Here is a 26,830-nt window from a genome sequence, read left to right on the forward strand (position 1 = left end):
TGTCTGCTTTGACTCCGAGGTCTTTGATCCATTTGGAGTTGATTCTGGTGCAGGGTGATATATAAGGATCTAGCTTTAGTTTTCTACAAGTGATTAACCAATTTTGCCAGCACCATTTACTGAAGAGGCTGTCTTTCTTCCATTCTATTTTTTTAGCTCCCTTATCAAAGATTAGATGGCTATCGGTCTATAGGTTCATTTCTGAGTTTTCAATTCTATTCCATTGGTCCTGAGGTCTGTTCTTGTGCCAGTACCAGGCTGTCAAAACACAATTCTCAAAAATCCTAAACCATATGACCACAGATACATGCAATAATTTTTTTCTCTTTCTTTCCTTCCTTCTCTTTTTCTTTTTTCTTTCTTTTCTCTCTCTCCCTTTTTTTCTCCCTCTCCCTCTCTTTGTCTCCTTACCTCCTGCTCCTTTGCTCTCTTTTTTCCTCCCACCATGGTATTTGTGCTTGAACCCAGGGCTTTGTATTTCATGAGCTCAAGTTACTTTGAGACAAGGCATTGCTATGTGGCTCAGGCTGGAATCAAACATAGGATCCTGCTGTCACTGTCTCCCAAATACTGAGATTATCAGTGTGCCACTATTTTTTCCCAGCAGGTACAAAATTAACTCTGACTTTAAATTGGTCTTTCTTAGCCTCTTCAGTAAATGGTGCTGTCAAAATTGGTTAATCACTTGTAGAAAACTAAAGCTAGATCCTTATATATCACCCTGCACCAGAATCAACTCCAAATGGATCAAATACCTCGGAGTCAAAGCAGACACTCTGAAAACAGTACAGGATGGAATAGGAGAAACCCTAGGTCTCCTTGGCTCAGGCTGAAATTTTCTTAATAGAGACTCAGAAACACAACAAACCAAACAAAAGTTGGACAAATGGGATTGCATGAAATTGCAGAGCTTCTGCATGGCAATGGACATAGCTAGCAAGATCAATAGAAAGCCCACGGACAGGGAGAAGATCTTCACTAGCCATACAACAGACAAGGGTCTCATATCTAAAATATAGCTGGAACTCAAAAAAATAAATCCCCCAACAACAAATCCTCAATGAAACAACTGCCCAATAAATAAGTGGGTAAAGACTTAAAGAGAAACTTCTCTGAAGAGGAAAGAAGGATGGCCAATAGACACATGAAGAAATGCTCAACCTCCCTAGCCATAACAAAAATGCAAATCAAAACAACATTGAGATACCACCTCACCCTGTTAGAATGGCAAAAATCAAGAACTCTAATAACAACAGATGCTGGGGGGGGATGTGGACAGAAGGGAACCTTACTTCATTGTTGGTGGGAGTGTAAACTTGTTCAACCACTTTGGAAAGTATTATGGAGGTTCCTCAAAATACTCCCCATAGAGCTCCCCTATGACCCAGCAATCCCACTTTTGGGCATTTACCCAAATGATGACAAACAAGACCATACTAAAGCTACTAGCACGACTATGTTTATTGCAGCATTATTTACCATAGCTAAGATATGGAACCAACCCAGATGCCCCTCAGTAGATGAATGGATCGAGAAAATGTGGTATATATACACAATGGAATTCTATGCCTCCATCAGAAAGAATGACATTGCCCCATTTGTTAGGAAATGGAAAGACCTGGGAAAATTCTATTAAGTGAAGTAAGCCAGGCCCAAAGAAACATAGGTCTCATGGTTTCCCTTATTTGCAATAACTAGTATATGTCTGAGACAAGCAGAAAAGTTCAGATAAGTTGATGTTAGGTGAAATGTTTCGAACAGATTTATCAGATGATTTCTTTGTTGTTTTGTATGTCCCTCCCCCACGGTATAACCCCTGCTTTCACTGTATTTGATGTGGGTATAATTTGTGGAGGGAAAGGGGAAAAAACTTGTTTAAATAGGGATACAGGTGGACCCATTGCAACAATGAGATGCACAAGACTTTTATGTCGAAATCGAACTTTCCAACTTTGGTGCAGGCGGTGTGTGTGTTGGGGGGGAAGATGGGAAGGGATGGTAAGGGGAAAGAAAGTAGGAGGCAATAATGCTTGATAAGAAATGTGCTCATTACCTTGCCCATGTAATTGTAACCCCTCTGTATGGTATTTTCACAGTAGTACATGCATATATATATATATATATATATATATATATATATATATAAAATAAATTGGTCTTTCTTGTATTCACTTCAGCAATTATGCAATATTGGCCTTATGTCATGATCTACCCAGTGCCTTGCACAAAGCTTAGCACATAAGAATTGTACATACTATGATTTGGTACAAGGTAGAAATTAAAATAAAAATGGGAGACTTCAAACACTGGGTACCACAGTCTCCTTTCATTGTGAAGTGCCATTATCCTTTGTAGCTTCTGCATATTTAAACTCGCATCTTAAGACCCATATGTCTTGGGGTCATTCATACTCAATAAAGGCCTGGAGCAGTGACTGTTTGCTTTATTTGGTCATCGTGGTGTTTACTTGTGACAAGGGTTTGTTTTGGTGATGGAAGCTGATTTCATAGCCTCTCACAGAGACAGAAAGAGCTCCATATCCGTCAGGCCAGACCCAGCATGCCTGTGGGCTTGCTCTGCTTTGCTGCTTACAAGTTCTGCCACCACTTCCCCTAATCCCTGTGAATAGGCAGGATGCTAGGGCACTGCCAGCTCTTCAAGTGTGTCTGTGAAATGCAGACAAATTGCTTTTCTTTGTGCAAAGTACAGATGAAGGGCTTTGGGAAAGTCTGAAACTATGGGGTTTGGAGTTTCCTGGTTACTTTTTCTCCAGCTCTACTTGCAGAAATATAGTGTTATTAAAGGGTGCCTTTGTCTGCCAACATCCCTCTTTCCCCTTCCAGGCCTGTCTTCCCCTCCCTCCCTCCCTCCCTCCCTCCCTCCCTCCCTTCCTCCTCTTCATTTTCTTTTCCTAACTTCCTAGAGACTTTACAAATATAACATCTTTTTACTGATTTTTCTTGCTAGGGAGGAAAATTTCTCAGCCTGTTCTTAACTAAGTGTAGCCTGTTCTCTGTGTGGCTTTGGTCACACTCTTCATGAGCATACACCCTGAGCTGAGACTTTACAACTTCACCAGAACCTATCTTTTCTCCAGTTCTGTTTGCTACTTTGATGCTAATAGTACCTCTGTGTGTGTGTGTGTGTGTGTGTGTGTGTGTGTGTTTAACTGGAATTAAGATTCTCATGGGCTTTGCTGCCCAGGCTGACTTTTAACTACAATCCTCAGATCTCAGCCTCTGAGTAGCTAGGATTACAGGTGTGAGCCACAGGCCCAACACATTTAAAAAAAATACTTTATTTTATTTTATTGTAAAGATGCTGCACAGAGGGGTTACAGTTACATGAGTAAGGCTATGAGTACATTACCTGTCAATCATTGTTAACCCTTCTCGTGTTGTTGTTCCACTATCCCTTCCCTCCCCCACCCACCTCCCACATTCTTCCCCACCCCCCAGCCCCACTCCTGCCCAAAGTTGTAAAGTTTGTTCTAATATACTGTTCTGTGAGTATCCTTGTTGCAACAGGTCATCCTGTGTCCTCAACACATTTTTTTAAACAAAGTAAAACAACAACTATAAAAGACACTCTAGCTTCCTTCTGACACAATGCATGTCATGACAACAGCCCTTCCTCTGTTTATATGTTGTCCTCTTTTACCAGCTGCAGGACATCTCCCAAAATCACTGTTGCCTCTCTTCCCTACAACATGGCATTTCCTTCTGTATTAGATGGTTCTCAGTGGTTACAAATATGTAAGGTCCTATGCCTCCTGTCTGAAACAACAAACTGTGGACCTCACAAAGCCCCTGCTTCCATCTAGTAGTCTTTTGTTTTGCCTCCTACAACAGCTCCCAGAAAAGGCAATATTCCTCTCTCTAGTTCCGTCTTCTCCCTTTCTTTTGAGTTCACTCAAAACTGGTTTTCAGTGAGTACAGTAGCTCATACTTGTAATCCTAGCAATTCAGGAAACTGAGTTCTGAGAATTACAGAAGGAATTCAAGGGAAGCCAGAGCAAGAAAGTTCATGAGACTCTTATCTTCAATTAACCACCAAAAAAGCCAGAAGTGGAGCTATGGTTCACCTGGCAGAGCTCCAGCCTTGAATGAAAAAAACTAAGGGATAGCACCCAGGCCCTGAATTAAAGTCTTAATGGTGGTGTGCATGCACACATGCACATACAGAAACAAAACAAAACAAAAGTCCTTTTCTTCAAATATTTCACATCCTCTACACATTTCCACATGGATATGTTCCAAGATCGCTGACAGTCTTCACCTTTCTTGGCCAATAGGAAACACTTGCTCAGTTTCTCCATTCTTCTTTAGATATTTCCTTTACTTGTTGTCTAGGTTGCTCTATTCTCTCTTTTCCTGTCACCTCCATATCTGAACTCTTCTCCCCTCTAGCTCTACTCTCTCTTTGGGGCATATCATCTAGGCTTATGGTTTTGAATCCATTGCCATTCTGAATTTGCCTACTTCTGGTTTCCAATCGGGACCTCTCTTCTGGACATTAGATGTGCATGCACAGCAGTTCCCTGGGGATGCTATGTGAACATCTATAGTCTGGCAACACTATTTTGTTACAATGATTATTAAAGCAATCATTGAATCTGAGGAGGACTGGATGTCCTGGTAAATGACTGGGGAAACATCTGAGCTGTAGACCCACAGGTAGAGCTTATTCTTAGAAAGGACAAAGCAGTACGCCAAACTGCCCATGAGATGTGACCTTCCCATGCTCTGAGTCACCTCAGTAAATGGACTTTCAGACTGAAATTGATGCCCTGTGACCTCACTCATCACTCACGTCCCTCGCCCACCCTTATCATCTGTATCTTCCAAATTCAGCTACATCCTGCCACTTCCACAGCTATTAACTCGGTCTGAACTCCACAGATCTCTTTCTTGGATTGTTTGGAGCCCCCCCCCGGACATCTGCTCTCATTATAGTAGCCATGGAATGTTATCTTCATCTTTAGTAAAGCTTTGTTGAAATGCTACCTTCTCTGGTAGGCCTTCTCTCTCAGAGACAGTCTAATAATATGATGCCTGGTATATAGGAAGAACTTAGTAGATGCCAGCCTTCTTAAAATATTGCCCTCCTTGGGTTTCAGTCTCAATATTTTAGTGCATTGCAGTCATTAATTCTGAAGGTACTTTGGCAGACTTATGAAGTAGAGAAGGCAATTCTTTACCTCTCTCAGGAGTCTCTTTTCCCATTGTAGGTTTTATCATCCCCCAGGAAGACTCTTGGGCACAGGTTTTTCCTGCTTCTTACTTATAGATAGCTCCTATTGTCCATCACTCTCCAGGATCTGATTGGTAGGTTGGCCAGCTGCTTAGTTGAGCAGTCCTTGGTCTTATGGGCTGTGATGAGTTGCTGTGTTCTCTCTAGTTGTCTCCAGTGAGTTTTGGAAGTAGACAAATAGAGCTGAAAGGTGTGAATCTCTGATGGTTGGCTTCTGCAGCCTGGTCCTACTCTTACAGGAAGAAAGCTAGGAGCACTAGTAAGGGGCTGAGATGTCTAAGCATAGACCCCACTAATGGATCACAGTAAGTGATTCAAAGCTTCTTCTCCAAGAGTTTGTTCTCTAGTTGAAAGCACAGAGAAGTGAAAAACTGTCGTAATGCCTGACCTAATGTGAGAACCGCAAAATTTCATATAGCTGAGAGGTCAAAGAGGTAGCTCAGTTTAAAGTTGTCAGGGGAGATCTTTTGAACTTGACCATAGAGAAATAAAAGATGAGTAGGAAAATATGGGAAAAGGACTAAGGTAGAACATAGAGGTGATACACTCTACCAAGAAGAGATTGGGAAAGAAAATGAGACAGGACAAAGGTTAGGAGTTTGGTAGAGTCATTGATCCACTGTAAAAAAGGAAGAGAAAAGACCTTTATAAAGGTCACCTAAATAATAGTATGCAAGATGGATTAGAGGAAAGGAGGCCAAAGGTTGCAGGGTAGGAGTTGCAGGCCTTCACAGATGTGTGGGACCTGGAAATGCCTGGGTTAGAACAGTGGCTGCCGTCTTCTCGGTGAGCATTAGTGTAGAGATGATGGTCCAGTGTTTGGGCTAAAATGTTAGATCTGTGTTTATCAGCCTATCAAAGTTTCTCACACATTCAGTATAAGTCAAAACCAATGAAAGAATATAAAATGAAAGAGGGTAACCAATGAGCTCATAATTTTTCTCTCATATTCCTTGATGTTTCTGGGTAAGTCATTGGAATTCTTGGTCTTTATCCATTTGCTGTAAACTCCTGCACATTTCTAAATGGAAACTGAAGACTATGATTATAGTTAGATGCTATGAAGTATTAGTGCATAGATTGTGGCATTATTTATTTCTGCTCACTGCAGAAGAGAGAACATTCCTAAGTGTGGTGTGGTTCTTATAACTTCCTGCTTTGAAGAAACCCAATAGAGACTAGCAAATACTAAGGAAGGAAAGGATGTCTCAGGTCATATAATGCCAGCTGACTTGCTAGATTTTAGCACTTCTAACTTTCTAGATTTTATCATGTTTAGTTTCATAGGACCAAGTTTCTAAGTTTGAGGATTCTTGGTGCATAGTAATTTAATTGGTGGGTTAATAGTTAAATGTAACATGAAGAAAAAAAAAGTACATCTTCTCATAATTAAAAAAAATATGATATGGGCTGGCTCAGTGGTAGAGTGCTTGCCTTGCATGCATGAGGCCCTGGGTTCGATTTCTCAGCACCACATAAGCATAAAAACCCTGAAGTAGCACTGTGGCTCTAGTGGTAGGTTGCTAGCCTTGAGCTGAAGAGCTGAGAGACAGCGCCCAGGCCCAGAGGTCAGCCCCCACAACTGACAAAAAAAAAAAAAAAGATCTGAAAACTTGGTCCCCATGAACAAACCTCTCGTCTTTCCCCCCATCTGATCTATGGGAGGCAGCTTTTCCCAGCAGAAGCTATATTTCTAAAACATTTAAAGAGAAAGAAGTGGAAATTTAATTTTAAGCCAAGTTTATTTTTTTCCAGTCTGTTCATTCTTCATGATTCTTTATTTTCCCCACCAGCATCCTTCACTTTAGTGTTTTAAGGGAGAAGTATTTTATTGCCAGAGTCTTCACAACATGGAAGTCTACAAGCAGTTATAAAGATTGCACTTAGATGATATATATTAAAATGATAAATCATTTTCCAGCCTTCCATAAGATTTTGTTTTCTCTGGATCCTTACCTCCTTCTGACTCATGTACCCAGCCTGATTAATGCCCCATCTTCCACTGTTATACTTTAATCCTTTGCCTGTGTTTCTTTTGCCTGCCAATCGTGATAGCCAATAAATTAATCATGCAACCACTCAAGCCCAGGCTTGTGTGCAAGAGGGGCTGCTACCAGTATAAAACTGCCCATCAAAAGGCAGGCAATTCTGAGCCTTCATTTATCTGGTACCCTCAAGACTCACATCGTTCCCAGCAATTGGAGCTGCAAATGCTCATTTCTTCATGGGCCTGGGCTGGGAAAATGAGGGGAGGCTAATTAATGCATTCACGGGTTCCTACTGAATCAGCAAGCCCCTTAAAGGCACAACAGACACAAACACGCAGCTGCAGCTCGTTGGGATTCAAAACAACAACAAAAGAGCTAGTTAAATATTTGAATAGCTGAAGTATATATCTATTCATTCCCATGGAAATTACTAAAATAGGCTGTCCTTCCATCTCCAGAGGAGTCAAAGTCATTGAAGTCTCAAGGTCTTTCATTCCATGTAGCAGGCCTTTGAAGAGATGGACATTTACATCTCCATAACAGGCCAATTCAACATTAGTGGTAATAAAACTTGGGTGCATGAAAAGACTTCAGAATATGGTACCCATTCACTCTGGCCTCTGGGGATGCAGAAGTAATTCTCTAAAAATAAGATCACTACTGCCCTGTCTCTATGTTACTTTGGCATCTTACAAAGTTGCAAATGGTTAAACAATAATGACGATTTATTGTTTCACATAAATATATCATCAAGGAGTAAATACCAAGCTTCAGATGTGGCTTGAACCAAGTCCTAAACAGTGGGATCAGGATCTGTCTTTTGGCCCTCTTCCACTGGTTGGCTTAACTTAGAGACAAACTTTTCTTTCATAGTTGCAGGAAAGATGATTTCCATCCATTCCTGATGCTACATCCTCCAGATGACCATCCAGCAGGAAAGACCATTGCTTACGTCAGCCTTTGTATACACATCTTAGGTTTTGGTTTAATCAGGCCATCTTTAGTCACAGGCCCATTCTTGAACCCCTGTGGGCAAGGAATAGAATTACACTGATTTATTATTTATGTCTGAGCCATTGGTTCCACCTTGAATCATACTGGCTACATGGGAGTTAGGTGGATAACCAAATGAAAACCATTACCAGCTGAGAAAGAGGAGAAACAAGTACATACAGGGTAGGAACCAAAACAACAACATAATGTTTAAAACCCATATTAGTTTGCTGTAACAAAATAAGCAGGATAATTTAGACAACAGGCATTCATTTTCTCATGCTTCTGGAGGCCAGGTACAGGTCTAGGTTAAAAATGTTGGTCTATTTGTTTCCTGGTGAAAACTCTCTGTCCTGGTTGGCAGAGGTTAGTCACCTGGCTGTGCCCTTACATGGTCTTCCTTTGTGCTTTTAGTGGACAAGAAAAGAGAGGAAAGGGAAAGAAAGAGGAGGAAAAGGGAGGGGAGAACGAGAGGAAGGGAGCAACAGAGAGAAGAAAGGAAGAGAGGGAGGAAGAAACCATGGGAAAGAGACACAGAGAGAAAGCTTTTATGAGGACACAAACCCTATTGGATTAAGGCTCCACCCATATGACATCATTTCCTTTACTTCTTTAAAAGTCATATCCAAATATACTCACATTAGGGGTTAAGACTGTGACATAAAACTTTGAGTGCATACAACTCACTCAAAAATATAAATAAAACTGATCATCTCCAGTAATGCATTTCTAAACAATACTGGTTTCAGTGGGATTGTATTCACCAAGCATCCAATTACTTTTATGTTATCTGAGATAAATATGTTGACAGTTGCAGGAAAGATGACTTCCTCTGGTTATTCACCCAATTCCCAATCAGTGTGACTCAATGTGAAATCACACCTAATTGTCTATTTATCCATGTGACATCTACTTACTGACTATGAATTTAGGGGACCTAGATGGTTCCTGGAGATTGACATATAGTTTTGATTCTAGAGCAAGATTCAAAACTATTTCAGTCTCTAGATAAGAGCGTTTTTTTGGAACTTACATTTTGGTAGAGCCTTTAATAAAAAGCTACAGGCCCCACAAGAAACCCAGAGATCTGGGGTATCAGATCAGACCCCCTGATTCTTTTGAGTAATAGTAATGTGATGTGGCTTAAGTACCTACACAGTCCAGTTATGGCTCAGAGTAATCTTAAAGAAATTTGATTAAACTTTCCCTCAAGGTATAAACACTTGCATAGTCAGTAGATCATACCACATAACTTCAAAGATGATTTCCAAAGAGGAGGCTTTGACCATGTGGCACACAGAGACAGGATCTTGAAATAAAGGCATGGTGTTCTAAGGAGATGGCACGAAAAGGTATACAAGATTTGTTTTTTAGAACGAAGTATAACAAGTAGGTTACAACTTCCTGTTTCACTTTACTAAATGTGTACCTCATGCATTTATATAAATACCAGTATATGCTTTAAAGAGGACCTATGTGGACACATACTTTTCTATGCATACATATTATAGTCATTAAAAAAAACAGTAACTCTATTGTTATAAATGGAAATACCTTTGAAGAAGATTCACTTGGAACTTTACTATTACAGAAACAACACCTCAAACAGAAAAGATCATTTCTCCTCATGCTGCTGGAGGGCTCTATTCTTCTTAGTGTCTCAGGAGACAGAATCTCAGCCATTTGAATACAGATGCTTCATGATTCTCTGACAGGATGAACAGGAAATGCAAAATTCACTACTGGCTATTAAATCTTCTGCCTAGAAGTAAAGTATCAACTCTGCTCATTTTTCATAAGCAAAAGTGAGCAAAAGAAATTGTTGGGTAGAGCAGTCAGTCTAGTTCTTTGCCAGGCCAGGAAGGAGTGTGAACAATGCGCTATTTAACCCAACCATGGGTGTAAGTTAAGACAAATTTGCCTCTTAATTGAAAAATGTAAAGATGGAAAGGTTCATCCATGTATTTTCTCAATGTCTATTAATTTAATCAGTAGGCTCTTTGTGGTGTAACTGTATTTAACCAGGCATAATACTAACTGCAAGAAGCACAAAGGAGACGAGATAGTGTTGTTCATAAACAGTTTATAGTTTAGTAGGAAGATACAAGTAAGTAAGTAATTAAAGTGGAGTGATGGCAACTACGTTAGCAAATGTTCTGTTGTTGTGACACTGAGGTATTTATCGCACATGTACCAGGTGGGATGTCCCACAGTTGACAGTATCATAATTGTTAGTACAATAATGGAAGTAAGTACAAAGTGAAATAAGAGGTTTTTTTTTTTATCTTTTTTTTTTAATTGTGAAAATACTGTGCAGAGGGGTTACAATTACATGGGCAAGATAATGAGTACATCTCTTATCAAGCATTGTAGCCTCCTCCTTTGTTTCCCCTTCCCATCCCTTCCCATCTCCCCTTGCCCCCACCACCCAGTCCTCCCCGCTTCCCCCCCTCACCAAAGTTGTAAAGTTTGTTTTCGACATAATGACTTGTACGTCTCATTGTTGCAATGGGTCCACCTGTATCCCTATTTAAACGATTTGTTTTCCCCTCCACAAATTATACCGACATCAAATACAGTGAAAGCAGGGGTTATACTGTGGGGGAGGGACATACAAAGCAACAAAGAAATAATCTTATAAATGTTTTTTTTTAAAAAAAACAAAACAGGGTCATTAAGCACCAATAGGAGATACATAATTACAAAAGTAATATTTATCCAAACAGATAAATAGTCTCAGTGTTCTTGGATCTTTTTTGAGTTGAGAAATGAAATACTTTATGATGGAGTGCCTTAAGGTAAATTTGGTCGAATAAATATAGTGTAATGATCAAAGATAAAGCTTGAGGACTACATTTTAATTAGAAAAAACAATGGTACAAAGACACCAACTTTGAAATCTCCATATAAGCAGAGGTATGACTGTATTATTCTATTCTTATTAAATGTATCATACTCTCTTGCACCTATCAGGTACTCAGAGAATAGTTTTTAAATGAATTAATGAATAAATAAAGAAATAAGGCATGATAATTTAATGAATAAATGTTGAAATTTAGGTCTTTAAACAAGAAGCGTAGACAAATTTGGATCAGGTCATGTGACCTGGTAATGATTTTGAATGTCATTGGGAATTTTGGACTTTATTCTGCTTTCACCCTTGAGTGTTTACAAAAGTTAAATGAATGATACTTCTTTAACAAGACCTATCATATCATAAGACTCAAAACAGGTTAGAATAATAAATATCACTCCTATTAAACAGAGGAGAGAGACAGATCAGACCATGCAATTCTGCTGTGTTTCTTAGGAAAATGATTTCAAGACTTACGTGTAAAACATGGATTCCAAATTGAATACTTTTTTCTCCTTTTGCTCCTTTTTTCTATTTTTCTTCCTCTCTCTCTCTCTCTCTCTCTCTCTCTCTCTCTCTCCTTTATTTTTAAATACTGCCTTGCTTCTTTGTTCTGGGGCAAGAGAGCAATTTCTTGGTGTTCACACAGTAGAAATAATAGTACAGACAATCGTTCTTTCTTGAAAAGTGTAAGATAAACAGAGAGAAAGCAACTGGCTACCCTCTGGCTACCCTTTGCCTAAGAAAACTAAGATTTTTTTTTTAAAAATCAAGGATAGATTTTTAAGGATAAACTTCACCTTCACTAGTCTCTTACCTATGACAGAATTTCTGTTTTTGTTTTGATTAATAATGTGAGCCTCCAATTTTTCACTGCAAGAGGGTGGGGGATAGGGTGAGGGCTGCTCTGGATATCACTGGCCATTTGGTGACACCCTGGCCTCTGCTCATTTTATGCTCACTACACATACTCTCTACTCCATGTCCACCATTGCAATAACAAAAAATGTCTCCAGATATTGCCAGTTTTCCATAGGAGGCCAAATTACAGTTTGAGAACCATTGACCTAAACAGTCAATTTCTTTTAGTTTCCAGAAAAGCAGTGGACCTTGAAGATCACATTGGGCATTTAGTGAGTAAGCAGTAAATCAAGAAACACAGTTTCTTCTAAAGGATTGAGATTCCTTTCATTGACAGTGTATAACTAGTTCAAGTGATACTAAGCAGGATGCTCATAGTTAATTTGTTTGACCTGCACTGCATTTTAAACAACGGGTTTTCATTTTGTTCTATTTATGGTGATTTTATTCAATTACTTTTATTCAGCACCCAGCTTTATAAGTGTGTATAATCCTATTATGTCCTATTCCATTACGGGAGCTTCCAAATAGAAGAGCACACAGTAATAAAATCAAATAAGCATCTTGGCTATTGTGTCCATCTGACACATTTTCTGACCTTGGCTAAATTCAAAACTATATGAAGAGGGGGAGGGATGAGAAGAAGAAGCAATAACTGCAAAGAAAGAGGAAAGTGCTGGGGGATGATGTGAAGCTGGTGACATCTGTGCCCAGATGGGTGAGAAAAATTCAAATACAGTTGAAATGAAAAATACCTTGTAATGAGAATCAGGACTGGAAGCCTTACAAACATCCATCCACCATTCTCATCATATCATACTAACACCAAGTTTCCTGTATGATGCTTTTGCCTTAACTGCAAGCAGGTGTTGGTCTAAAGGGACAAAAATGGAAAGAATTTCTATGTTATTCATGCAAAATCAAATATAAGCATAAATATAAACACTATCTATCTATCTATCTATCTAATCTATAGTAGAAATTGCAAAAATACCTCCAAATACATTTATTGCAATATCAGACTTAAGCAATAAAAAGTCAAGTGTAGCCTTCATTTGGGCCTCACTTGACGATTAGATGCAGTGAACAGGTCTGAACAAGTCAGCTAGGTCTGAGTCATTATTTAGGTTCTCTATGGAAACCAAGGCTCAAGGGAATTTGACAAAAAGATGTTTGCCAGACACTATGGGCTTGTCAGTCTCCTGGAGGGCCCCTCACATCACTTCTAAGATGGTTCTGTGAGAACTGGCCAATTCCTTTTCCAAAGACTTGCTCTAAATTACTAGCCAACATTGCTTTGCAAAGAGAAGAGGATTTCAGGCACAGGTTAGGCTGCCACCTATCCAACATGAAGAGAGTATTGATAAGGAAATTTTGTGCATGCAACCAGACATCACCTGCCTTCCTTCAGGGAGCTGGTGACAGTGGAGAAAATGTTTACAGATCATTCTGAGCTCTCACTAGGGTGCCACAGTAGAAAGGCAAAGCTTTGAGTCTCTCCTGTCTGTCAGTTTCCATTAGTAAGCAGAGCTTGACCCTGCCTTGCTCCAAGTTTGGAAATGAATTATTAGCAACTCTAGAACCTCTCCCCCCTTTTTTGTACACACTTAGTTGTGACTGCTTTTGTTACAGAAAAAAACCTTCTGGTATTTGCTATAGACTTGAAACACTCAGTGCTTTGTATAGTTTAATTGGGAGTGACTAAGGAGTAGACCACTGAATTTTCTTTGAAATATTCCATATATTCAAAACAAAAGAGAGAAATAGTTGGCAACTTCTCCCCCACTCCACGCCCCCAAAATTAAGTGTTTGCTACATGAGATCAACACATCATGCTGTATTCCAAATAAGTGATATTTCACTGATTGCCACATGAGGCTTCTGAATTTTAAATCTGTGAGTTTTAAGATCTTTTTACACTTAAAAATGTAAATGTTGCAATTGTAGCTGGCCAATTGTCTCTAACTGGTATCTGATCTGTGTTAAGTTTCCTGATATGCAACAAGTATCTGATAAGTAAAAAAAAAATTAAACTTACTTTTGCAAAGCACAGGCTTTTGCTTTTAAGGTAAGGAAATAGTGACTCAAAACCATCTCTGTATGATTTAGCAGGAGAAAATCTAGACTAGTTGACTAAAGGCTTTTCCTTAAATTATAAATGATCTCATATTTCCAAAATATCAGGCTCAGGAAAGCTACATAAATATGTCAATCTATTCTCACTGCAGCACTGAATTCTACAGACCATTAGTGATTGATTGGATCTTAGGTGCAATTTTTTTAGCTGCTATCTTTATGGAGGAGATGACAGAGTCTAATGAGGCAAGAGGCAACCCTCTCAAGTTCGTGCTTTTCATTTCTTGCTGTCTAGAGAAAGGCCACACTCTCAGGCATCTAGTCCAATGCCTCTCTGGGATGATGGATCTGCACTCTAGCTCACCTTGAAATATCCTCATGCCTTGATAACCAGGAGTATAATGGGGCCACAGAATCCCTAGACACCCAAATCTTCAGATACTTAAGTCCTTCATACAAAATGACATGGAATGTACATATAATCCCCACGATTCCCTTGAATATTTCAAATCATGTCACTTCAAATCATGGCCCAATGTGAACATGATATACATAGTTATTATACTATACTATTTAAGAAAGAATGGCAAAGAGGTCTATACATGTTCAATACGGAGCCAATTTTCTTAAAAATGTCTTACTCTCTGGTTGATTAAATCCTGAGAGCCAGATGACTAACTACTGTCTTCAATGAAGTTCCTTTGGAGGCCCACAAAATCAATCAGGAGGGTTGCAAATGTGCTTACAAAATATAGATTTGTTAAATAAATGTATATTTTGGCTCTGTATATTGCATATAGGTATTTTCTTTACAATTTTATACTTTATATTATTATCTTTTATTATATTATATTTAAGTAGTTGTACAAAGGGGAGGCTATTTAACAAAGCAGTTTATGAATACAATGCCTCTTACATCACTCCTTTCAACATTCTCACCCATCCCTTTCAACCCACCTCTTCCTTCAGCTTTCTTAATTTTGTAGGATGTACATTGAATTCTTGGCTGCATTCTCCACCCCCCTTTCTCCTCTCCATTCATCTTCTTCTTTCCTTGACCTACCCTACCCTTTTCAAGTATATTATTATGTTTAATGAGGGTCTGGAGATAGTGGAGTGCTACATAGACAAGATCCAGGCACCAAACCCTTCTCCTATCCCACCCACATCCTCTTGGCTCTCAACATCCCTCTACAGGTTGAATATGCCCTTCCAACATCTCAGCACCAGAAGTGTTATAGATTTTTTGATTCTTTCATATTTTAGTGTGTTTACATTCATGTAATTAGATACCCTGGAGAAAGGATCCAGATCCAGACAGGATTGTTTTTGTGTGTTTCATATATAAACACATGGCATGAAGTTAACATTCTTCAATATATTTAGTGTGTTGACATTTTGATTGTGGTCCTGGGCATGATGTCAGGTGTGTAATTTTCACCTTCTGTCATTCCATCACTCAAAAGATTTCAGCTTTTGGATATTTTAGAGTTTATATTTTGGAATGCTTGACCTGTACTTTCCCACAGTGTCCTGATACAAACACTTATGACTCTCTGGATAAGGGCTTTATCATGGCTATAAGTCACTAACCAATGTCAGCTGCAGATTAAACAACTTCTCTGCCTCACTATTTTGAATAGGAGGTCACTGAAGTGTGTTGTACACCATAGCTCTCAGATCCCCAGGGAGGGGAACTCAGGTGTGTCCAGGGTGATACATTGGACAGTGCATTAGAGACTGTTTCTAGAAAGGTGACTGATTTCTGGACCATAAATTATAACAAAAGATAACAGGAAAGTTGAGCACTGGTGGCTCATGCCTGTAATTCTGGCTGCTCAGGAAGCTGAGATATAAGGATCTCAGTTTGAAACCAGCCCAGGCAGGTAACCTTATGTACAGGTAACCATCAAAAACCCAGAAGTGGAGGTATGGATCAAGTGGCTAGTTAGAAAAACAAGTGAGAGTGTGAGGCCATGAATTCAAGCCCCAGCATCAGCATACACACACACACACACACACACACACACACACACACACACCACAGTCCATAGACAATAAATGAAATAAAGGATGCTGTCAATTGGTACACTTCTGTTAAGGATCAAATTAAAACAAAGGGACACAGAGAGATTGAAGTAGTGAGGTTAGTGGTGATTTTTTTATTTGATCTAAAACATAAAAGATGAGAATTGGGCATAAAGTACTAGGAAAGAAGATTTGGAAGGAAGTAAGAAAGAATACAAAGTGAGTAGGGATAGAAAAGAGACCACTTCGTGTGTTTCACAGGGAATCAGGTTGAGGGAGGGAAGGGGCAGGGTAGGTTATCCTTGCCATATGAGATTTTAGACAGCAGAAACTTGGCATCCATGAATATATGGTTCCCAGGGACTGATGTTGAGAAAAAAATTGCAAATGTTCAGGATTCATAGTTCAGTGCCATACTGTGGATGTTTAATTTGATTCTCCCATAATGCTTTCCAACTTCTGCTAAAGACATGGCAGCTTTCAACAAACTGATTTCTTACTTCATGACTTAAATTGAGCATATTACATGCCCCCTTCTGTGTTTGTGTATGTATGTATGTATGTTGTGTGTGTGTGTGTGTGTGTGTGTGTATGCTAGGCCTGGGCTTGAACACTGGGCCTGAAAGCTGTCCCTGAGCTTTTGTGCTCAGCAGTAGCACCCTATCACTTGAAACACAGCTCCACTTCCAGATTTTTGATGAACAATTGGAAATAAGAGTCTCCCAGACTTTGCTACATGGCTGGTTTTGAACCACATTCCTTAGATTTTAGCCTCCTAAATGGCTAGGATTACACGTGTGAGCCACCAGCACCCACCTATGTGCCCCTTTTGGTTGGGAGGGTTATCATGCTTACACCTTGCTTTGGGGAAGCACATTTTCACAAACTTAAGACAGGGAAATACTCAATAGTTAACACAAGGTTTTAAACAAAATTGACTCCAATGTGAGATTAGCCAAGAGATTTTCCACATCAACTGAGCTGCATAATACTTGAGTGCGAATTTAACATTTAATTTTTGGCTTTGCAATTTCTTCTCATTTTTAAAACATTATTATTATTTTGGCTGCATTTGCCAAGAACTATGTATAAGAAATCCATAATTGAACCTACTGTACAGTGTTGAGAGATGTTTATTCAAGATGCAATGAGAAACTCTTAAGGGATTTTAAGCAGGGGAATGCAATAATCTGATTTATACTAAATGATGATTATGTGGGCATTCTGTGGAAAAGAGACCAGGAGGAAGTAGGAAAGAATCAGAGAAGACAGTAGGCTTCTGCAAGAATCTATGGAAGAAATGATATGTGATCTAAACAGACAAGTGTGACAATTGATGAAGAACAGAATTAAATAACATGTAGCACAGAATACATACACATTTACTTATATCTTCATCTCTACACCAGTTTTATGTATTTCAATTGTCTTTAGCATTTAAAGAAGAACAATCTTCCTAAAAATGTATCATGATATTTGTCTACTTCAGCTCCAACAAAATGCAAATATACATTGACATGGACACAGTTTTTCATTTGTGTTGAGGGGGTGTTGAAAACTTTGGAGCCAATTAGTAAAACCTTAAGTGTATACATACAATGTATGTGTGTGTGTGTGTGTGTGTGTGTGTGTGTGTGTGTGTGAAGGTAAGCTTCCTATCCCATTAAGTAAGTCCCAATGTGGATAATGGTTCAAATACAGCAGTTTATTTCTTGCATATGGATGGACATTAGAGAGAAAAAAATCATTGGCTCTCTGGCAAAGTAGCACTGAGATGGCCTGGTACCAGTGGCTCAAGTTTGTGCTCCTACATTCTCAGAAGGCTGAGATCTGAGGATTGATGTTCAAATCCAGAGACTATGAATTCCAAGTAACCAGGAAAAGGCCAGAAGCAAAAGGCAGAACACCAGCCAAGTTAAAGTGTGAGGCTTTGAGTTCAAGCCCCAGTACTAGTACACACACACACACACACACACACACACACACACACACACACACACACAATAACACTGATGTATGTTCTACTCTACATTCACATAACAAAATTTAGACATTGTTTCTTGAGACCTATGCTACCTTAAAGTTGTAACTTTGTGTTCTATACAGTGCTGCCTGCACAGTGCTCCATTGCAGGTCAAAGAGCATGTGTACCACATTCAGGATGTCTTGTGGAGCCAAGCCTGGTATGGGAGCCGTTTCTCTGTTCTCTTTCCATTGGTTGGCATTGAGTTGCATGGCTGCAACTAACTTCAAGGGAAGCTGGGAAATGTCTAATTGGGGGACAGGAACAAAAAAGGAACAGGGATTCTCATGAGTAGCTAACAGTTTCAGCCATAATATATGTAATTATCTTTCTCTTGTAGGTGCTACTTAATATTATTATTTTTCTTAAAGAACAGTGGAAATAAGTTTCCTTAGAAGTTTGAAAAAATGAGGTTAGTTGACAGGAAGTATCCTTTATGTTGTGACCCTCAGAACCAGTTGAACTCAAAGCCAGCCCATTTCCTAGGCTAGGGAGATTGCATTTTCCTTTCTAAAGGTTATGTCCTTAAGTAAAAGATTAAATTGAAATGGAAATTTGGCCCCAAACTACATCTTTCTGTGCCCTGAGGAATGGGAATTAATTTGAAGCCAACTATTACTCACTCTGATTATGTGTCAGTAGGAAAGGGAGATAATTATCTTGTCAACAAGGCAATCCGTTGCATTCATTTCTCCACCCCAATGACCAGCATTCCAGTATTTCTTTTTTTAAAATATCAGTCAGTCAATCAACTCAAGTACTATGACTTATTTTGAGCTCAACACTGCTCACACTTAGCAGCAAAGCAGCCCCTAGAGCCTCTTCTTTCAAGTGTCCTTTGGGGAAGAAGGGCCATAGGAAGTTGAAAATGAGGGCCATTTTTGCTTGTGAATCCTATATTCTCATTTGTTTCCAATGTCTTTCCTGAGTTTGCAGAGTGATCTTACCTTAAAATATGAAGAATGGAGGCATAGAATTCCATGTGTATATATAGCACATTTTCTTGATCCATTCATCTACTGAGGGGCATCTGGGTTGGTTCCATATCTTAGCTATGGTAAATAATGCTGCAATAAACATAGTTGTGCTGGTAGCTTTAGTGTGGTCTTGTTTGTGATCATTTGGGTAAATGCCCAAAAGTGGGATTGCTGGGTCATAGGGGAGCTCTATGTGGAGTCTTTTGAGGAACCTCCATACTACTTTCCCAAGTGGTTGAACAAACTTACACTCTCACCAACAATGCAGTATTTGATGTTGGTATAATTTGTGGAGGGGAAGGGAAAATACAAATTGTTTAAATAGGGATACAGGTGCACCCATTACAACAATGAAATGTACAAGACGTTATGTCGAAAAACGAACTTTCCAACTTTGGTGCGGGTGGTGGGGGGGCGATGGGAAGGGATGGTAAAGGGAAACAAAGGAGGAGGCAACAATGCTTGATAAGAAATGCACTCATTACCTTGCCCATGTAATTGTAATCCCTCTGTACTGTATTTTCACAGCAAAAAAATAAATATGAAGGAGTAACATTTAAAACCTGGGTGCTGGTGACTCATGCCTATAACCCTACCTACTCAAGAAGCTGAGATCTGAGAATCATGGTTCAAAAGCCAGCTAGAGCAGAACAGTTCATGAGACTCTGATCTCCAATTAACCACACACACACAAAAAACAGAAATGAAGCTCATGTGGTAGAGCCCCAGTGTTGAGCAGAAAAAGCTAAGGGATAGTATCCAGGCCCTGGGTTCAAGCTCTAGTACTGGTCTCTCTCACACACACACACACACACACACACACACACCACAAACATTTGGAAAAACAAGTTTTAATTTCCCTAGAGTTGAAAGGAACAAAAACTAATTTTCTTCTCATCACATATGAAAATAATTTTTCTGAAAGCTAAGTAAAAAAAACAAAAACAAACCCGGAAACTGTATTCTCTTGAGATCAGAACCTTTCTAAATATCACATTTAGTGTTTGTGAGATTCAGGTCCTACAGGGAAGGTCAGGTTTCTTTCATTTGGCCTGTTTTCTGGATCCTTCTTCTGATTCTCTCACTGGCATAATAAATATTCCTTTTCAGTTTCCTAAATTGTAACTGTTTCCTTTGAGAGACATTTGAAAAGTAGTCTTTGAAACTTTTTATTTTGTTTCAAATCCAACTTAAGAGTTGTTAATGTGCTAATGATGTTATTGTTTTGTCTCCTATGTTCTTCCTTTCTGATTGAGCAAAGGTTGAGTTTTTCCATAAAATGAGATGGCTGCATTTAATTGATAGATTTCATAATTTAGAACTTTGCTGGTTTAGATTTTGAAAAGGAGATCCTTCAAGCTGACTGCAGCTGCATTTGCCTTTGAAGGAGTCCTTTATTACCACTACTACTACTACCATTACTACTTCTACTACTACTATTATTGCTGTGAATACAGTATCTCTTTAAGCAGACACTACCCTTTTTAAGCAAGACTCTATTCCCAATGGGTGAAATATCACAGGAAATTGAGAAATTGTTTCTTTTTGACCTAGTAGGAAAACTTGGCTGATGAAATTCAGTATTAAGGTTTTAAGAGTACTGTTTTAATCCATCAAAAAGAGCCATTGAATGTCTAGCAGCTTCCCTGGGAGAGATACCATTTCGACCCTTCTATACCTACTGAATTTTTCAAGTACTTTAAGGTATGTTCCAGAAGATTGCATTCTGTTATCATTTTAACAATAACTTAGAAATGCTTTAGCGGCCTGATAATTTTATCAAGGCTGGATATAGAGTCTCCTGCCTGTAATATCAGGTGATGTGGAAGCAGAGAGAAGGAGGATCTTCTGGTTCCTGTGTAGCCATGAAAAAAAAAAGTTAGGGATTACAAAAAAAATAGAAAGAAAAAAGTTAGGGAGACTCTAATTTCAATCAACACATTGGATATGAGAGTGAGCACCTACGATCCTTGCTCTATGAGAAGCATTGGTAGGAAGATTTTAGTCTGAAGCCAGCCCTTTTAAAGCCATGAGATCCTATCTAAAAAAGGCACGAGGGCCTGTGTCAAGTGGTAGAGTGCCTGCCTACCAAGTGTGAGGTCCTGAGTTCAAATCCAAGTACTGCCAAAAAGAGAAAAGAAATCATCAAAATTTGCCTCAGTTGGATGTTTCATCACTGTTTCTATTAAAAATAGATTATCAAATGTACAAAAACAAGAAATGAACCCTAGATTCAGACTCCACTTTCATCCTACAGTTCATCCACAAGCTCTAGAACTTGAGCAAATCAACCATGGGCATTAAACCGTGTTCTAAGTTCCAGACCATCCTGCCTACTTAATGCCACCTTGTGCTAGATAGTGTTCTGTCACTAACAAATTTCCTGAGGAAAAAGTCAACCTATAAAGAGAGAAGAGTTATTGGGGGAGAAAGGGCTTGTGATTTTGATCATTCATACATATCACTTGGCCTCATTGATTTTGGCCTGTGTCACAGCAAAGGTCAATGGCAGGAGCATGTGTCACAGGGAAACTCCCCACCTGTTGGCCAGGAGCAGAGAGCAAGCAGAAAGCTGAGGACCCCAACCCCCCTAGAGAACATGTTCTAATGACCTAAAGACCTCCCGCTAAGTCCCACCCCTAAGAGCTCCACCATCTCCTAATACTGCTACTCTGAGACCCAGGACTTTTTAGCACTTGGCCTTTGGGGGATATTTAAGATCTAAACTACAGGCTCATTTTCAGCATAGATGAACTGTCCTTAAAATGTGTGCAGTCAGTCGGGGGCTCTTATTTTAATTTCTAAATTTCCTTCCTTTTTCCTAAGTTTCTCAGGGATGCTATCAGAACCCCCACCAAGTACCTCGGGATCTTTGTGCCAAGTTTTTGTTGTTTGTTCCCCTCTCCTCAGCCTTCAGTCTATTATCACTTCCTGTGGAATCCCCTAACAATTGTCAGTCAACTCCCTTCTCTTTCCTGTCCTACTCCCCAGTCAAGCCAACATTCTCTCAAAAACTTATAACCAGTCTCTTGCCTTTGGTTTTTCTCTCCCATAGTCATGGAGATATTCTGCTGCCAAAGATGTTTTTCTACAATCAGTCTTGATTGTGTTACTTCCTGGCTTGAGACTGGTGATATTTTTGTTTAGTTTTTGAATCTAATCACAATTTTTGCTATAAAAACCCAATTGTTGCTTTGGCCCATAGTAGTGTCTCTTAGAAGACTTGTTTATTTGTTTTGTTGGTTGTTTTCCTACCTCCTCCTGCCCCTGGCTACATCGATGCTTTGACATATTTACTATGTTCACCACTTTAACCATAACTCAACTCTGGTAATAAGTGCGGATGTTCCTTGACTTGCAATGTGTTATGTCCTGACAAACCCTGACAAACTTTGAAAATATCAAAGTCAAAACCACCTTTAACATACTTTCTTTACTGAACACCACAATTTGTCTTCTCCTACCTCAAGTATGCTCAGAACACTTAGACTCTTCTACTACAGCTGAGCAAAATCCAACACAAAGCCTGTCTAGTAAGAAATTGTTCAACATCTCCTAGAATGTAGTTGTATACAAAAACACAAAATAAAATGTCCACAAAACACTGGTACCACAACATCCTGTACAGATTGTGTCTACTCTTGTGGTGAAGTAGACTAGAGCTGTGGCTCCCTGCTATGGCCCAGCATCTCTGGTGCATATTATGCCACAAATCACTAACCTGGAAGTAGATCTGAATTCAGACTCTCAAGTTTCTATTGAGTTTGTATTTTTTTATACCCCAGTGAAGTCAGAAGTTCCTAAACTGAACCCTTGTAAGTCAGGCACATTTTGGTTGGTTATGGGGCTTGAACTCAGGGCCTGGGTGCTGTCTCTGAGCTTTTCCACTTAAGGCTAGTGCTCTATCACGTTGAGCCACAGCACCATTCCAGTTTTCTGGTGGTTAAGTGGAGATAAGAGTCTCATGGACTTTTCTGCCTGGGCTGGCTTTGAATGGCGATCCTCAGATCTCAGCCTCCTGAGTAGTTAGGATTACAGGCATGAGCCACCAGTGCCCAGCATTTATATCTTTTCCCATTCTTGCCAATTTTAACTTGTTCTCTATAAGTAGTAAGACTAGCTTGAGACTTCATCCCTCCTTTAGGCCAGGGTACCTGCCCTTCTTTCCTGAGTTCCCCCACACCCTGGTTATACTTCCAGGATGGCTTGCCTTCCTCAAGAGTGACCCCTGTCAAACCTCTGTCTGCTGGTGAAATAAATAAATGCGTACAAATAACTACTAGCAGTTTTCACATGTAAAATCAAAACCTAAGCTTTCATGTTGTAACAAGTGGTTCATTTTTGGTACTTTGGAGATGTGGAAATACAATTAAGAAAGACAGAGGGAATCCTGGTTCTGGCATCAGACCGAGTCCCTGCTCAATCACTGTAAACTGGGACCTGTGTTGCATACCTCAGCCTCTCTGAGCACATGTTCCTTGTCAATAAGCACTGGATGATTTGTAATTCACATGAAGTGCATTTGAAAGGCCAAGAACAAGGGATGTGTCTGAAATGAGTGGGGGTCTGGGATGTGTTGTGATGCTCGGTATGAGAGGAAGCTTGGCTGTTTCTTCCTTGTAGTCTTCTTTGTGGTACCCAAACAAACCAGCAGCCAGGGAGAGGTGGAATATTCATGGTTTCATGGGGCACTGATAGGAGGAATGCTTGTCTGTTCTCTGCCCCATCAGATGAAGCCACACCAACGGCAGGATGGAATGGCAGGAAATGGTTCCCTTTTAGTTATCCTTTGGGTGGGGCTTAGCAATGCTCCTCTGTTTTCTTACACACGGGGTGAAAATGAGACTTGATACAATGCAAAAGTCATTTTGAACAGAATTCTCCCTCTAATAAATATTCCCATTTCTAAGACTTAACTTTTTGGAATGATGGTTTTATTGTGTTTGTTTTTTGTTTTATTTTATTTTTGTGCTAGTCCTGGGGCTTGAATCAGGACCTGGGTGCTGTCTCTGAGCTTATGTGCTCAAGACTAGCTCTCTCACTGGAGCCACAGTGCCACTTCTGGTTATTTTATTTTATTTTCATGATTAATTAGAGATAAGATTCTCACAGACTTTCCTGCCTGGGCTGGCTTTGAACCATGATCCTCAGATCTCAATCTCCTGAATAACTGGAATTGCATAAGTGAACACCTATGCTGGATGGTGTTTTTGTAGTAGTGGCAATAAAACTCAAAGCCTTGCACTTGCAAGGCCGGCACTATAAGACATCACTAAGTATGTGTAGGAGTTTTTATTTTTGAGGTAGGGCCTTGCTTTTTATGCCCATCCTGGCCTGGGCTGTGATCCTCTTATTTTCATTCATTCTGTAGCTGAAAAAAATGGATGTGCACCATTATACCAGCTATTGAGTGAGGTAAGGTCCCAGAACTTTTATGACTGGATTGGCCTCAAAGCACATTCCAAAAATCTCTACATCTCAAGGAACTAGGATTATGAGGTTGAACTAAATCATTCCCTGGCTGGAATGATTTTCAGGAAAGGGATAGAGGCAGTTCCAATGAGTAAGGTGTTTATTATATTGCTTATTACAATTAACAACTGAAAATCACCTGAAATGTACAACCAGTGCAGAATGATTACAGTCCTTCAATGACTTCTCAGTAAAAAGGAAGTAACACTTGGAAAAACCATTCAAATAATCAGAAATTTTCAATCTATGGCTTAATTTCAAGAAGATAAATCAAATGAATAAACAAGATCCCTAAGTAGCCGGTGGGAAATATACCTGTTCGATCGACATCAGTTAATACCAACACACCCCCACCAGAATCCTGTCTCTCTAGACTCAATCCCAGTGAAGGAAACTCACTGTATTTAATGCAAAATAATATTTAGTTGACTTTAGAATTTAGCCAGGCCTTTATCTCACCCTGTGAAACTTGAAAAGAAGCATTCAGACTATTATCAGAGGAAAAAGTGTGCTTTGGGGCTGAATGCCTTGAAGTTGTAGGATATCGAGAAAGCAAAGCCTAAACTTGCAAAATAAGTTAATCTTCACACTTACTTTGTGTGTCTGTAAGTGTGCTTGAATTTAGGATCTGGGCATTCTCTCCCAGCTATTTTGCTCAAGGCTAGGCTTTTACCACTTGAGTCATACCTCCCCTTCTTTTGCTTTTTGGTGCTTAATTGGTTTACCTGCCCAGGTTGGCTTCCAACTGTGTTCCTTAGATCTCAGCCTCTGGAGTAGCTCACCCTATAGGGGTGAGCCACTGGAACCCAGAATGTACAAGGAGTCTTTACATACATTATTTTACTTGAATTGGTACTTCTATTCTTTTGTAACTGCCTATAAGAATCACTTCAGAGCTGAGGAACAGAGAAATTGAGTGACTTATTTGGACTCTATTCCCTATATCTGCTTCATATCCAAGGATTTCCCTGCTGTGCAGAATTCTCTTTGAACCCAGTGGAAACTACCTAGAAGAGAACAGTCAGCTTCAAGAAACAGACATTTCACTATGGCTGTATTCACTGGAGACCCTCCAAACATCTGGGGTCTCTTTTTACATGTCTAGATGAGTCTTGTGTTGAAAGAGACACAGAGCTATTACAGGCAGCCCACCATTACACAGCAAGTCAGTAGCAGGAGTCCATGTAGAATTACAATGCCTTTTTCTTGTCCCTCGTGAATCCCTATCTCTCCTCTCCTCTCCTCTCCTCTCCTCTCCTCTCCTCTCCTCTCCTCTCCTCCTTCTCCTTTTCCCTCTCCTCCTCCCTCTCCTTCCCCCTCACCTCACTGCCTGTCTCAGATTCAGAAAAGAAATGTTTTTTTCTGATTATTTTCCCCTCTCACTGTGGTTCAGAACCATAGTGCATTTGTCAAAGTTATTGTTTCTTCACCCCCTACCACTTTTCTGTTAGATGATTCAATACTAACCAAGAATCTGTTCACTTAGGGGAAAGAGAGAAAGTGAGAAAGACAGAGAACTCCTCAGAGCTGATAACCCTGTTTTTTTTCTCTCTCTCTTGAAGAAAATGTCTTATCTGATTTCAACTTCCATTTATTTTCAAGATAAGAAAGAAATCTTTACAGAAAAACCCAAGGGCTAGCTCCCAAGTGTTTGACAGGAAGTCTTTGTCTCTCATGGTTTCTCTTTTTATTTACTTTTTTATTTGGGGTTGGGGACTTGTTGAGTTATTCCACTAAGGACAGTGCTGACTGCTTCCGGTTTCCACTTCTCTTTCGAAGTTTATTTTATGTTTTGTTATGGTTTTCAGATTTCTCATGGTTTGGATTTGGGAAAGTAAAATCAAGACAAGGTGTTGGTAAGTAGTTATTCCTTCTTTGAATAAGTAATTAGCTTATGTTGCTTATTTCAGATGAAATGAGCTAGATACTCTATATTTGTTGGTCCTTGACTCATTTTTCTGTGTTCCTGGCTTTTGACTTGTTGAAGAAGGAGGTTTAGGTTGTTTAGATTTTTTTTCCCAGAAAAGGTACAACTTTTGCTAATTGTGCTGGGTTTTATTTAGTTTTGTTTTTTGTTTGGATTTTCATGTCGCCTTTTTGAAATGCATTTGTTGTTATCCTGTGAGGATGCGTCAACTGCTGAGTTCTGGATAGAGATAGGTTCTTAAGATGATTCAAGACATAAAATGTAACTACATTGGAAGTATACATGTGGCAGTTGAACAGTCAAACATGGACAAACGTGGCTCTCAACATATTTGACTGGCCAACTGGAACGGAGTTCTGAATTGGTAGATCAGCTATT

General features: G+C 39.5%; 1 protein-coding gene across 1 annotated transcript in view; it reads left to right on the forward strand.

Annotated features, from left to right (window-relative positions):
* The window catches only part of Ntrk2 (neurotrophic tyrosine kinase, receptor, type 2), a 363,714-nt gene that overhangs the window by 173,768 nt on the left and 163,116 nt on the right, over positions 1-26,830 (forward strand). The window contains exon 13 of the mRNA XM_013031082.1: positions 26,334-26,381. Within this exon, the coding sequence (XP_012886536.1) occupies positions 26,334-26,381 (48 nt within the window). The remainder of the gene's footprint in view (positions 1-26,333; positions 26,382-26,830) is intronic.

Source organism: Dipodomys ordii, unplaced genomic scaffold (genome assembly GCF_000151885.1).
Source record: "Dipodomys ordii isolate 6190 unplaced genomic scaffold, Dord_2.0 Scaffold137, whole genome shotgun sequence".
Taxonomy (NCBI): Eukaryota; Metazoa; Chordata; class Mammalia; order Rodentia; family Heteromyidae; genus Dipodomys; species Dipodomys ordii.